A 14,170-nucleotide genomic window follows, 5' to 3' on the forward strand; every position below is an offset into this window, starting at 1 on the left:
CCGTGGACGCCGCTGTCCTCGCTTCGGCGAGCGCCGCGGCCTCGCCTGCTTATCTGTTTTTTCAGCAGTGTCCGCTCCGGCGGACGCATTTGTTGCTGCGATGCGCGTCTTATCTTTTCTCTTTATCTTTCTCTGATCTTCTAACTCTCCTCTGTCTACACTTGGCAGCGGTGGTGGCTTGGCTCGAGCCAGTAGGCAGGCCCGTGCAATTTCCTTTTCATCCTTCTCTCAGTCACAACAACAACAACGCGCAGGCCGCGCCTCCTCGGGACTCCGACTGCACAGGCTCGACGAAAAAGAGAGCAAGTGCACTTGGCGGCCTCGGCAACGCTCTCTTCCGCGCAAAAAAGGGGGTGCTTAGATTCGCATGCAAAGTTTTTTTTCAGAAATTTTTTCCCGAAAATAGGGGGGGTGCTTAAATTCGGGGGATGCTTAGAATCGCGAAAATACGGTACATTATTAAGCTTGATGTTGGGCGAGGTTTGTTTTTTTTTTTTTGTTTTGCAAGCTGTTTGTGTCACCTAGATTTTATGACTGATCAATCTTCGCAAATGACATGCATGCTTGTATTGTGGCTAGAACTCGTGAACGTACATTAACCGTGCTTTCCTGTGTCTTCATTTAAAGGCATCCCTCAAGAAGGAGAGCATCAAGGTGTTCCAGGCTCTGACCAGAAATGAAAGCATGGTGATCAAGTTAGAAGACAGAGATGAACGTGTAAGCATAAGAATAAGAAGCATAAGAATTTGTGTGTCACAGTGGTTGCGCTATCATTTTGGTCAAAAGGTGGCAGTCTCGCGACAGTTGCACACTGCTCATTTTTGCAGACTTTCCTCCATGCTCACAGGGGGTCGCACGCCGTTCGCGACTCTGGTGCGGCCCTCCGCTGCGCGAGTTGGGACTTTTTGAACGCTGCCCGCCTGTTCTGCAGTTTTAAAGGCGAAGTAGAGGCCCTCTGATAAGTTCAGGCTTTAGAAAAGAAGGTGTTGGATATTGGCTTTGTGGAAAAAAAAAGCAAAAGGTGGTAAATGACTACGATAAAATAGGGCAACCTCATTACCCAGCTGTTTCCAGATCGTAGTGTACTGCATATTCTGTTCACTTTCGTTAGTTCGAGTTTCGGTTAATTCGAACTGCATTGACATCCTCATTGAATTTGATTAACAAGCTTTTACTGCATTTAAAATTTCTGGCGTCATAAGCTGTCACTGTGCTTAATACGTAATGGCTGGCTGGCTGGTTGGGCATAGGCGGTAAACACTGTTGTTAGTCAGCACCTGTGCTTATGTCCTTTTCTTGTCGCATTCGTGTTGCTACCGCACTGTAGTCCACGCTAAGCTGCCACATGCCTGCACTGGGCGTAGAGCAATTTGCAGTGAACATGTTACCAAAAATTTTCGTGAACTTTCAACTTTCAGACTCTGACGCACATCTCAACGGAACTGCTGGGCAAGTCTGTGTACGTCAGTTGGCCTCATCTCCTCGAAGCCCTCGTGGTGTCTGTTGGAACTAGAGATGAAAGGTGATCTTTGAGCGCCACCGAGAACATTGTTCATTGCCTGCGCGCCACTGAGCTTAGTTTTCAGTTTCTGCTGGGTGCCACTGGCTCTATACTTATTTAGTAATTAGTCCACACATTCAGTAAGTTCATTAATTGGCTGTCACTATATGACTAGACATTGAGGCTTCCATGACATGTTTCAAGCGATGCACTAAGCTCGGTGCATGCTTGCTACTTTGGCAGTGAAATGTTGTGGCACTTTTTTCTTCCTTTGAATTCCATAAAACCAACTTAACGTAATAACAGTATCTGAGCTTTGTCACATTAATATAGCTCAAGTGCAGTTTAATCCCAATGTACAGTTTTCAGGGGGTGACGAGAAATGTTCATATCAGCCGAACTTCGTATTATCTAAAAGTGAACATCCGTTTGCAGAAGCAAGGTAAATACATTCATACGTTTTCGGCTGACAGGATTTATCTACTGCCACGCGCCGATGCTCGGTGCTCATACTGCTTGACTGGCGGTCACCGTATTTACCACGAGCCATGTACGGGTGGTATGCTACTGCTCGGTGCTTGCGCTACGTACTGCTTGACTGAGGATCACTGTTTGCATTGAGCCATGTATGGGTGGTATGCTACCGCTCGGTACTTGCGCTATTTACTGCTTCACTGGCAATCGCCGTGTTTGCCTGTTTGCCACGAGCCATGTAGAAAGTGGTGTGCTACTGCTCAGTGCTTGCGCTACGTACTCCTTCACTGGTGATCACCGTGTTTGCCATGAGCCATGTATGGGTGGTATGCTACCGCTCGGTGCTTGCGCTACGTACTGCTTGACTGGCGATCACCGTGTTTGCCTGTTTGCTACGAGCCATGTAGGGGTGGTGTGCTACCACTCGGTGCTTGCTCTACGTACTGCTTGACTGGCAATCACTGTGTTCACCTGTTTGCCATGAGCCATGTATGGATGGTATGCTACCGCTCGGTGCTTGCACTACATACTGCTTGACTGGAAAAGACTGCTCGCTTGTTTGCCATGTATGGGTGGTATGCTACCGCTCAGTGCTTGCACTATGTACTGCTTGACTGGCAGTCATTGTGTTGGCCATGTACGGGTGGCATGACACTACTCGGTGCTCATAGTGCGTACTTGCGTGACTAGCGAGTGCAGTCACTACACCTGCATTCCTATCCGTAGAGGCACGGGGAAGTGTTCAGAAAATTTTAAATTCGGCCCATTGAATGTAGTGCACTTTGGCTCGGGAATTGAAGAATTCATATCAGCCGTGATCATATCATTGAGGTTCCACTGTAGTGTGATCTTCATAACATTGTGGGCTTGTGTTCATCTCAGGCACTCCGTGGAGCTTCGGAGACATGGGAAAAGTGACAACGTTATAGTCCAAAAGCTCACCAGCTCTGAGCAGGAAGTGTTTGACATGCAAGTTGACGGAATCAAAGACCGGTAGGTACAAATGAAACCTCTTCTTTTTTTTTGTTCTTAGTTTCGTTTTGGTTAGCTGCCATGTCCAAAACATGGCAGCTTTTAGTCCATTGAACTAATAATATCCAGGACATGCTTGTTTTTCGAGGCTATGCGTGAAGCCATGACAGTTTTCTTTTAACAGTTCCTTGCACGTTTTCATTCTTATCTCCATTGGATCATTTTCAAAGCTTATCTTTATGGGCATGCAGGAAGTTCTAATTTGTGCCATCGTCCCTTTTTCAAGAAACATTATTGAGCAATTTAACTATTACATTAGCGAACAAATAATTCGATCTCACTGCATCCAGCCTCGTGTACTTTGGATGTTGCCTCATTACTGTTGCAGTGATGAAAAAGATGTCCCTTATCTCTTGTCACGCCCATATTTTCAAATTATCCGACTATCGTTGAGGAGAAGTTATCAGAATTGTCTGCACTCTTTCCCCTTCTATCATTTTCTGTGCCCAATATGTACAGTGGAAAGAGAAACAGTTCAGTAATTCGTTTTTTTTTGCTATGTGCTCCTCTGTAGATATGACGTACCGTATTTACTCGCATAATAGGCGCACCCCCAGTTTGGTCGTGAAAAATCAGATTTCTTTATTTCCGCGCATAATAGGCGCACCCCGAACTTGGCACTGTGATCAATACTGCATTTACACGATTGCAAGCCGTCGCCTCGCCTCCCCTCCTCCAATCTTTATTTTAACAAAGTTTTTGCTGAACTGACTACCAGTCCTCACTAGTGCTACAATGACATCGCGTGGAACAGCCTCACACAGTTTTCAGGGATGCTCACTTTAAATGTCTGTTTGGAAAGCTTCATCTCCAGCAGAAAACATTCCCAACTTAGGCCCACGAAAACTTTGGCGCTTGAAGTTGCGTATGAAAATTTAGACACGCCGCAATCGCAGCTACCACACTTCACGGCCACACCAAATTTCCGACCTGCCGAGAGCAAACTCCCAGCCGTGTAGCTATTAAGGTGCTTGCTCATCGTGCTAAAGCAGCAACGCTCGGCGGCAAAGCCACAACTACGATAAACGCGCTACCACAGATCCCGGCACATTGACAGCCACAAAAAAACTGGAGCTGGTGATGCTGATGGCGATATGGATAGCGAAAGCTCGCGGCGGAGGAAAACGTTGATGATGAGCTTGACCTTGGGCACCCTCTGTGGGCAGCGCCTGGAAGCTCCTGTGCGTGTGTGTGGCCTGCGCAATTAAGCGCCCGTTGCGCACAGTGAGCTGATCGCGGAGGCCACGGCGTGTGCATTTCGAAGGCTATTCCCGTGTGGGTCGTGGAAAGTTTCGGTGCGGTCCTTACACGGATTTTTTTTAAAAATATTTCCTTCGGGAAAACAGGGTGCGGCCCGTACACGGGTGCACTTATGCAATATGTTCAATTTTGCAAGTCAAAAAATTTCCGGAAATTTTACCACGCGTAATAGGCGCACCCCGAACTTTGAGCCGGATTTTCTGTAAAAAAAGTGTGCCTATTATGCGAGTAAATACGTTATTGCCTTCAGAAGGAGGAAAGAAAATTGGAGAGCTTGGAGCTAGCTCATTTAGAAATTGTCTTGTTGCTATTCGTCAATAAACAGTCCACCTCTTGTGTAGCAATCCATATTTAATGTACCAAGAAATCGTGTCCTTATATCTGTTCCTGGTGGTGGATGCTTGTATTGTCTTTTAGGGGAGGTTTCTTCTTGTGCGTAAGATGGAAATTTTTCACTTGCGCTCACACTATTGCCTTCATTTCTTGCCATTTGTATCCTAGGTACCTGGGCCGCTATGGCGTAAATGTTGGTGATCTCAACGTTCTGGTATTTTGCAAAACAATGACTGGTCGAAGGTAAGTATTGCACTTTTCTTTTTTCATTCTATTATTAGGGTTGTCTGTTTAAACGGCAGCTTTCTATATTACCTTTTTTTTTTCATTCTAGAACTAAGCGCCCAGGGTGTCGTACAGTAGACATGTATGCCTCCTAATTTTGCTTATTTTTGTTGTTCATCATTTGTACCCCTGTGCATGTATGAAACGCACTCTGTCATCACGAACTGGCTCGCGTGCCTGTGTCCATTGACACATTGTGCAGAAATAGTTTCTTCCTTTTCTTATTTCTTGTTGTTTCGTGGAATGCTTACAAATCCGTTGCAGCTGAATAGCTGCAGCATTGTTGTCTTTGGTTTGTTGGCATGTCCAGGTACACATACACTACGAAGGGCCGCATCACACTGGAAAAACAGTGGGCAGAGCACAGCATACCATTTGCGTTACAGGCCATTGTCAAGGTAAGAAGAGCTTCCTTGAACCATGTGCTTCCTTTGCAGCGAATTTGCAAGCCAATGCTTGATATGATGCTGATTCATTTTCATGCGCCTAGTCTGCTTACGTTATTTGCTATGCCTTACCATGTTTCTGTATAATAGCTCGGACATTCTACAGCCAAACAGACTGAATTCGCATTTTGAACTGCATGTGGGCCTCAACTAACAGTGTCTGTCCAGGAGGTTTAGAAAATCGTAACGTAATGATAACATAGTCGATAACAGAAGACTAACAGAGTTGGTTAGTGATACATGTGGAAGTTAGAGATTGGCGGCCGAGTTCCCTCGCCTTATTGTCCACTCCTTTAGCTGGATGGAAAGGCTTTCAGAGCCAAAAAAGTTGTCAAACAATGTAAATTTCTTGAAAGCTAAGCTTACAGCCAGTACACTGCCATCATTAATTCTCGGCGGTACATTAAAGGGACACTGAGGACAATGCTATCAAATTTTTTTGGTTTGTAAAATTTTATAGTTTGGCATTTTGTAGCTTTGTTGCCACTTGTCCAGAAGCGAAAGGTGCATTTATTGCCAAGAGATTTGGATTTGAAGTTGAAAAACTTTTTCCCACCGCTACGATTCAAACTCGGGACTCTGTGATACCAAAATAGGAGAAGAGCGACGTAAAGCGTCAGACACAGAAATGAGGACTATGTGATTGCTGGTGGCGTGTGCTGCGCTCCCGCCTAGCAGCACTCGAAAGGAATACTAACGATGGCCGGATGTTGAAGGCCTCTATCAGCCGTTGTTGCTTTGTTTACGTTTTGCACCAACATTACGCTGAATCCCGTTCCTGATTCCGACAACGAAGTTCTTGCGAATAACTGCGGCCTGCATTCAGCGACCTCAACCCCACACAATGTGAGATGCTTTCTATAATAATAGTCCTCGTAGGGCTAGTTATGCAGCCCAGTGTCTTGGTACGTTGACGAAGCAAACACGCTGAGCAGTGCGTTTGCTAACGTGGAGGCGCATTGAACGTTGGATACGCAGCTCTTTTTCCCTTGTCACAATTGCGTGCCGTTGCGCGAACTTCATCCGACGAGCACTTAGGCACTTGGAGGTCCTCTGCTGTTCCACCCTTGTGAATCGAGGCGCGTTATGAAACCATGCGGACATGCAGAACGCGTAGCCGTGAAGCACCCAAAAATATACCGAAACTCAGTTGGCCGCCTGTTGCGCTGCCAGTTGCAGGTTTTCTTTAACTTCCAACATTCAGGTTGTCTTTTTGCCATCTTCCTCGTGTGATGAAAGTGTACTAGTGGTTTCAAAACTAAACTTATATTCTTCAGTATCGATCAAACACGTAACCTTCATGCACCTTTGTCAGCCTCAGAGATCTCTGGTGTCTTTTCTCCCATTTAATTATCACGCTTGTACTTGTGAGACTGGCCTGTGGCAGCGATACCTGTATTTTAGTTCTTGCTCTTTTCTACCCTACAGGAGCTTTGTTTTCAGAAAGAATGGTGTTTTTGTGTTTAGGATCTGGTATTCTATCGATACAAGCAGGCCGGCACGGTGGTTCAGTGGTTATGGTGCTCGGCTGCTGACCTGAGAGGCGCGTGTTCGATCCCGGCCGTGGTGGTCTCATTTCGATGGAGGCGAAATTCTAGAGGTTCTTGTGCTGTGCGATGTCAGTGCATGTTAAAGAACCCCAGGTGGTCGAAATATCCGTTGTCCTTCACTACGGCATCTCTCATAGCCTAAGTCGATTTTGGACATATAACCCTATAAACCAAACCATCTATTGATACAAGCCAACTTCAATTTCTCCTCAGTGTCCCCTTAAAGCTTTAAACAACTGTCAGTTATTATTATTTTTTTTTTCATGCCAATGTTCCGTAGGCATCAGATTGTGATCTGAGTGCTTGAGTGTGTCTGCATGACCATTGCAAACTTGTTTCTTCCTCATGAGGCCTTGATCACTGTGGCACACAACACAGATTACTTGTCATTTCTGCAGGACATCACTGAAAAGTCTCCAGACTTCGAAGAGTTCAAAACGATTGAGGAGCTGTTTCCTGTTGGGAAGACTTGCTTCATGGTTGGCCATCCCCACTATGGTTGCGAAGGGCAGGTAATGTGGACTGTTGGCAACCCTTGGTACATGATTCTGAATAGCATTCTCCGTCTCATTTTTCAAGCCCCTTCAAGATGTTCTCTAATTGCCATTTCTTGTGGCAGACTGTGAAGGTCTCTACTTTTCTGCTTCTCTCTCTCTGTTTTTCAAAAGGTTGTTGATGCCAAACCAGCGAACAAAGTGGGACGCGTCCTAGTCAAGTTTACAGTGCCAGCAGAGCCAAATTTGGATGGCATCATCCGAAATGAAAGGGTAAGGAGTCACGTGTCCACTCTCGTGCTGTAATTTGCCTGCATGTGAATTTCTTAATGTCTAGTCATATTGTTTGTATAGAGTTTTTGAGTTCTTAATATTACCTATGTATCACAAAGACTTTCTGGACAAATCCATAGCCATAAATCCTTCCCACGACACTTTTGGTGTTACTGCAGATTTTGAACCAGCAAATCCTCTCTCCGTTCCAATGACTGAGCTTTGGTGGTTAGCTTTGGGTTAGTGTGGCATATGAGAGAAAAGAATTAAGTGGATATTATTTCTTGTATGTTCCATGTGCATATTTGTATATTCAGCATTCCATGTGCGCTCTCCTTACATCTCTGAAAGTCCTTTGAAAGGAGCCGTAAGATGCCTTTTTGTGGATTGTGAGGACATTCCTGGAATCGTTCGGGTGTCTACAAGCAATGTAATCCAGGGGGAAATTTTTAAACGCTCAGTAAGAGCAGATTGATTGCAGGTACAGTATCTAGTCCGAACGCAGTTGTCTTTTTCAATAATTTTTTTGTTCTCTTAGATGAAAGGCCTGGAAAGCAGTACACAGGACAACGTCACTTTTTGTTTAGTGTGTTATCGTCATGTTTTGTTCAAGTGAACTGTAGAATGCTTAAAAAAAAAATGCCCATCTTGAGATTGATTGCTCAAATCCAACTACCTCTTTCAACAGAAGACTTACGTTAGAACCCCGCTATAGTAAACTTGCATATATAGTAAGAACTCTGATATAGTACAGTAAATCTACAGTCCCATGTCGCCTTCCATAGGTGACTGTACTTTTTTTTTCATTTATAGTGAAGATTTTTTTACAAGAAACTGCTGTAGTAAAGAGCGACTGGCCATGGCAACATACTTCCCGTGGAACGATGACATCATGGCAGGCGCGAAGTCTAAGATCGCGAGCCCAACATACGAAGGCAGATGGATACTGAAGACGATAAAAGGGTGCTTTTTTGAGATGGCTTCACCACCAAACTCAAATGCATGAGGAGAAGCCAAGGCAAAGCACATGGCATGCACGAAAAAAAGAAATAGAGCTGGCTATGAATTTAGCAAGAAGGCGGCGAGGTTCACTGAGAAAGGAAAGCTAGTAAAAGTGCAGTGAAAAGTAAGGAAGGGAAGGAAAGGGTCAACGTTCGCAGCACGGCAGCACCTGCACTGCACGGGTGATTTTGCCGTGCAGGACTATGTAGTGCTTGTTTTTTAACTATTGCCCCTACCTGGCACTGCATAACAATATAGGCAGTAAAATTGACTCTGCCAATGCTGACAAGAGAACACAGCTAGTGCTCCATTGAAGTGGAACATACCGATAGATGCGAGGTTAACAATCTTCGTAACTTAGGGAGACTGCAACAGCATCCGAAAGATGTTGAGGAACTCCTTGCAGGAACCTTGGTTGAGGAAATCTTGGATTCAGTTTCTTCCTTCTTAACAAGCATGCAAAAAAGCATTCAAATGCATGGCCTTTCAGAACATGCTAAAATTTATTTAAACTGACTGCATGTACATTGAAATGGGCTGCTGTAGGCAATTGCAGTATGGTCAGTTCTCAAAATGAAGTGGCTAAATGCAAGGGAGGGTTTGAGGCATGCATGAATTTTGGTGCTCGGGGAATTCAAAAAGTACTCCAAAGAAACCAAGGGCTCCCCAGGAACCACATTTGGGCATGGCCCATGATTTGTGGAACACAGTGCACCAATTTACTTTGTGCATGTTTGCAATAATTCTTTTTCTATTCCCTTTTTCTTTTCTTTTCAGAATCTTTGCCAGGTTCACTACATGAATGCTCATCAGCTGTCACAGCAGCTTGGGGTCAACCCGCAGTTTGTGTCTCGCATCACAGGCACAGTGTTTATTCAGATGAACAGCAAGGAGGCAGAGTCAGCTTCACTCGTCAACGTTGGGCTGCAGCTGAAGTTCAACAAGACATGCGAAGAGGTGGGCACTCACAGTTGTTGTCATATGAAAATACTAATTCTCTTGTGGACAGACACTTGGCAGGTTTACTTTCATTGAGGGGATGCATATTTGTATTGAAGCTGCAGGCAAACATTGCTCATGATGGAGAAAGGTTTGCACATCCACCTAATAATGCTTGCGTGTTTTATACACGGGGGCACGTAGCCATCTGTGATAAGTAAATGATCATGCTGTCAATTCTGTGATGTGTTCTCGTTTCCAATTTATTGGTGTAGTGAAATGGAGGGGCACCATAATTTTTTATGTTGTTTGGGACTACTCGTAACGAAATATAGGTAATAAGCTACCAGCATTTCTAGGCTATGCTCCCAAAGCATCTGTGTGTAATTTGCTTGGGCCGGTTTATTAATGAGCATTTCTAGGCTATGTCGGTGGGGTCTTGTCACCAAAATGTGTCCGCAAAATGCATCCGCAGAACATGTCCGCAGCAGTTGTGACGTTCTCAGAAGAGGTAGTGTCAAACAAATGGTTGTGATCGACAGAAGACGGTGTGAAGATGATGCGCAAAAAAAAAAGTTGTCACTAAGATGATTAGGTAATTAATGACAGCCAATAATTAGAGTCAAAATGTTGAAATTGAATGTCGAAATAGCGCGGATGGCAAGCAGTAGCAGGGAATTATACAAATGAGTGAAAACATAAGTTCGAAATGGATTGAAACGCGTTTGGTGAATGAAATCCAAAGTAATCGATTAAAAATACTTGATTGATTTAGAGTAATTAGTTAATTAATTAGAAGCAAAAGAAGTGGAGGGTTGAATGGTTTGAACGGGTATATAGTAAGTGGACGAAAAAGCAATTAAGGCGTCGAATTTGAAGAACGAAATGAGTAATCAGTCATCGACCGATAAGGTTAAAAAATCGATAATTAATCAATTGATTGATGATTAGTCGTGTGACCGTTAATTAACCAACTAATCAATAATTGATCAACGCGGTTACCATGACATGCAAAGAGGAAAAGAAGTAAAGAGAGGCTACGAGTGCCGAGGAGGCGTCGATGCTTTCGCATTCCTCCAATGCAGGCAGCCGCAGTGATCTCTAAAGTTTTTTTTTTTTTCTGTTTTGCATGTTGTTTGAGGCTACACGTAACGAAATGTGCATAAATCAAGAAAGCAACCCTCCAAGAGTGGTTCTGGAGCTACCAGCATTCAGTGCAGGCTCTCGAAGCATCTGTATGAAGCAGTTTGTGCAAGCGTGGCACATGTCAACGTTCTGCATCTCTCGCTGCCGTGCAGATGTCAGCATGGCCAGAAAGAGCCACAGAGCTAATTTTTTTACTGGGAAGAACTGCGTGGAGTTATTTCGGACCTAGAAAATGAAGCTTGTTTCTGAAATATGCTTAAGGGGGCGGGGTAAACCCTAGTTTTCCCATGTATTTTAGAGCACGTTTTGGTGCACTTTTCTCAGCAGCCAATTGGGGTAGCGTCTACCTGTTTATATCATTTTTAACGTTGCTTTATGCTCTTTCCACTGAACCAAAACTATGTAACACAATTAAAACACTAATTTTTTATGATATTTTTCTGACTAGGTTTAAGTCAGTCTTTGCCGTTATTTCTGTCTATAAAATAAAAACAGTTCATTGCGCTTGCCTAATTTTGGTTCAGTATGTTCCCACATGCTCATATAAAGTCAGACAAAGAACTGGCCTTCTGCCTCATATTGATTTGAAGATAATGTTACCATCATAACAAAAAAAAAGTGTTTTGAGATAAATGAGTTTAAAGTAAAAAGTAACTTTATTACCTAGTTTTTTGCTTTCCCAAGCTTTGCTGACCAGTTTATTTCATAGGCACGACCTCCGTAGTCATTATTCAGCTTTTCTTAGGCTTTCTCTACCAGTTGTTTACTTTCCTTTTCTTCTTTTTTTACTTGCTATGCTGCTCAGCGAGCAGAGGAAACTCGTCACCAGTCAACTTCTCTCAGATGGTGGAGACTATTACTGCTTGAGAATAGCCAACAGGGCTGCAGTACCTTTGCTGTTGCTATTTTACCGCCGTCGAATACTAAGAGAGCATCTGCTGTGCGCACCCTTAGTGCCCCTGGTACTAAAGTGTCAGCTTTTGGAGCTTTCCCCCAGGTGATGGGAGTGAAGGACTAAAATGCCAGCATAGAGCGCAAGAGCTCCAAGATTGTTCGTAAATATGCTTTACTCCAACTGAGAATAAGAAGCATGCAGTTCTTGTCATGGAATCTTATTTCAAATGGCTGGTAAGGCATCGCCTTGACAAAAATGTGGCCTGTCCTTCAGGGATGCTCACTTTAAACGTCTGTTTGGAAAGTTTCATCTCCAGCCGGAAACGTTCCCGACTTAGGCCCACGAAAACCTCGGCGCCTGGAGTCGCGTACGAAAATTTAGGCACGCCACAGACGCAACTGCCGCACTTCTCGGCCACGTCGAGTTTCCGACCTGCCGCACGCTTGCCGTGTTCGAGAGCAAACTCCCAGCCGTGTAGCTATTCAGGTGCTTGCCTGTCGAGCTAAAACAGCGTTGTTGTAAGAGTTCCAAGATTGTTCGTAAATATGCTTTACTCCAACTGAGAATAAGAAGCATGCAGTTCCCGTCATGGAATCTTATTTCAAATGGCTGGTAAGGCATCGCCTTGACAAAAATGTGGCCGCTGTTTCATTTCTCTCTGCACTTCCAGATTCCTGGCTACTCAAGAAAGTGCGATGGCTCCTGGCTGTACTCGACCAAGTGCCTTGATGTCCTCAAGCAGTACCTGGCTAAGTGAGTACACTCTGAACATCATGGCTGTGTGTCATTTTTCAGCCAGCAAGCTGCATCATGGCTTACAGCTCCTTGACTGTGCGTTTCTTGTTTTCTTCGCCCGCAGATATTTTAGTTTTGTACAGAGAATTCTTCCTTTCATGGGGCAAGAAAAAATTTCCGTGGAAGATATCTACCCGAAAGGAGTTGGGTATGTTGTGCATTGTTTTTCAAATGTGCAGGTGCCTGTGGACATTTTCAGGATGTAAAATCTATGGAACGGCTTACTTTCCAGGCATTGTAAGCATGCTGTCTGCCGTGTACTTAAAGTTGTGTTTCATGTGTTTAGTATTAGCTGCCTGCACAGTGCAACCCACTATCAGGTTGCGTCTCTAGATAGTGAGATTATTCAGGTTTCTATAATTTGTGCATTCCAGAAACTTCTGTGTGTATGTGATCAGAATGCTTACCTGATTGCATCTAGGCGAATTTCAGGTACAGCTAACTGACAGCTTCAACATTGCTAGTTTAGTTTATTCTTGTTTAGAAAAGTAGCCAGTGATTACATTGAGGTTTACTGAATAAGGATGTGGTGTGCAATAGAAAAGTGCTCTGATGTAGCGAGTTTTAATTCCATCTCTCCCATTCTCGAGCGGAACCAATTTATTTTTTAGGCTATTCTTTCAGCGTTTCGTGTCTGTAGTTTGCGGCTATGGTTTTGTTCTTTATTTCTTTGCTTCTATTCTGTGACTTGCAGTAAATTGAATATTCTGACTTCCTCATCAACTCAAAAGAATTTCAGTCTGAAATAGTTATGCTAATTCTGACATACTTTTCTGAATTATATGTGGGCTCATGTGGTAATTGTCCACTCATACTTTGCCATTTAGGACTGCACTATCATGAAGAAGCTTAATTTCTGCATGTCTTAGATGTGCAGCTTTGAGTTTTATGATGAGCGCTGTCCTCTTTTTGGCGGCGTGAAAATTTACTTTTTCTACAGCACCCATGTGCCGTAAATCTTTGCAACTAACTGTGCAAGCTTTAAGTGGGTGTAAACTAAAGAGCGGGAGAATTTTGCAGCCAAGTTTGTCCCCTGGGCTGTTATTGTTAGCATAATTGCTAAACTTTGAAGAGGCCGCCGCGGTGGCTCAGTGGTTACGGCGCTCAGCTGCTCACCCGAAAGACGTGGGTTCGATCCTGACCGCGGCGCTCGAATTTCGATGGAGGCGAAATTCTAGAGGCCCGTGTACTGTGCGATGTCAGGGCACGTTAAGGAACCCCAGGTGGTCAAAATTTCCAGAGCCGTTCATTACAGCGTCCCTCATAGCCTTAGTCGCTTTGGGACGTTAAACCCCATAAACTTATAAGATATTGCTCCTTGTTGCGTGCTTGTCTGGTCGGAGGAATAGATGCTTGACACAAGTAATTGCTATAAACTGCTCCCTATGTGCAGTAACACCTCGAAGATTCAGTATCAGTTAATTCGAAATCCCAGATAATTTGTAGAATTACTGTTGCCCCATACGTAAATCTTACTGGATAATTCCAAGCTGGCAGCTTGTGCCAGCCGATTTAATTCAAAGACCTGGGGTGTCGTGCACGAACACCTGCGTTCGACAGACATGCACTATTGCGTCGGTTCTAATACACACGTGAGACCACATTAGGCAGCGTGATGGTTAATCAGTACCCTTCATTGCTTCACACACTGCTGTGGAGATAGCAGTGACTCTCCAACTTAGTACTGTACAGCATGATGATGTCACGGTGGTCAGAGCAACCATCTACAGTTCACCATTGCCTGA

The 14,170-nt window shown here is 44.2% G+C and overlaps 1 protein-coding gene across 3 annotated transcripts in view; it reads left to right on the forward strand.

Annotated features, from left to right (window-relative positions):
- pcm (5'-3' exoribonuclease pacman) overlaps positions 1 to 14,170 on the forward strand; it is a 67,821-nt gene that overhangs the window by 27,236 nt on the left and 26,415 nt on the right. For all 3 annotated transcript variants that reach the window (XM_089573434.1, XM_089573436.1, XM_089573435.1), the window contains exons 18-27: positions 628 to 717; positions 1,419 to 1,522; positions 2,858 to 2,968; positions 4,769 to 4,843; positions 5,196 to 5,283; positions 7,280 to 7,393; positions 7,550 to 7,648; positions 9,428 to 9,607; positions 12,301 to 12,383; positions 12,490 to 12,573. In XM_089573434.1, coding sequence (XP_089429560.1) covers positions 628 to 717; positions 1,419 to 1,522; positions 2,858 to 2,968; positions 4,769 to 4,843; positions 5,196 to 5,283; positions 7,280 to 7,393; positions 7,550 to 7,648; positions 9,428 to 9,607; positions 12,301 to 12,383; positions 12,490 to 12,573 — 1,028 coding nt within the window. The remainder of the gene's footprint in view (positions 1 to 627; positions 718 to 1,418; positions 1,523 to 2,857; positions 2,969 to 4,768; positions 4,844 to 5,195; positions 5,284 to 7,279; positions 7,394 to 7,549; positions 7,649 to 9,427; positions 9,608 to 12,300; positions 12,384 to 12,489; positions 12,574 to 14,170) is intronic.

This window comes from Amblyomma mixtum, chromosome 2 (assembly GCF_055824585.1).
Source record: "Amblyomma mixtum isolate Tamu chromosome 2, ASM5582458v1, whole genome shotgun sequence".
Lineage (NCBI taxonomy): Eukaryota > Metazoa > Arthropoda > Arachnida > Ixodida > Ixodidae > Amblyomma > Amblyomma mixtum.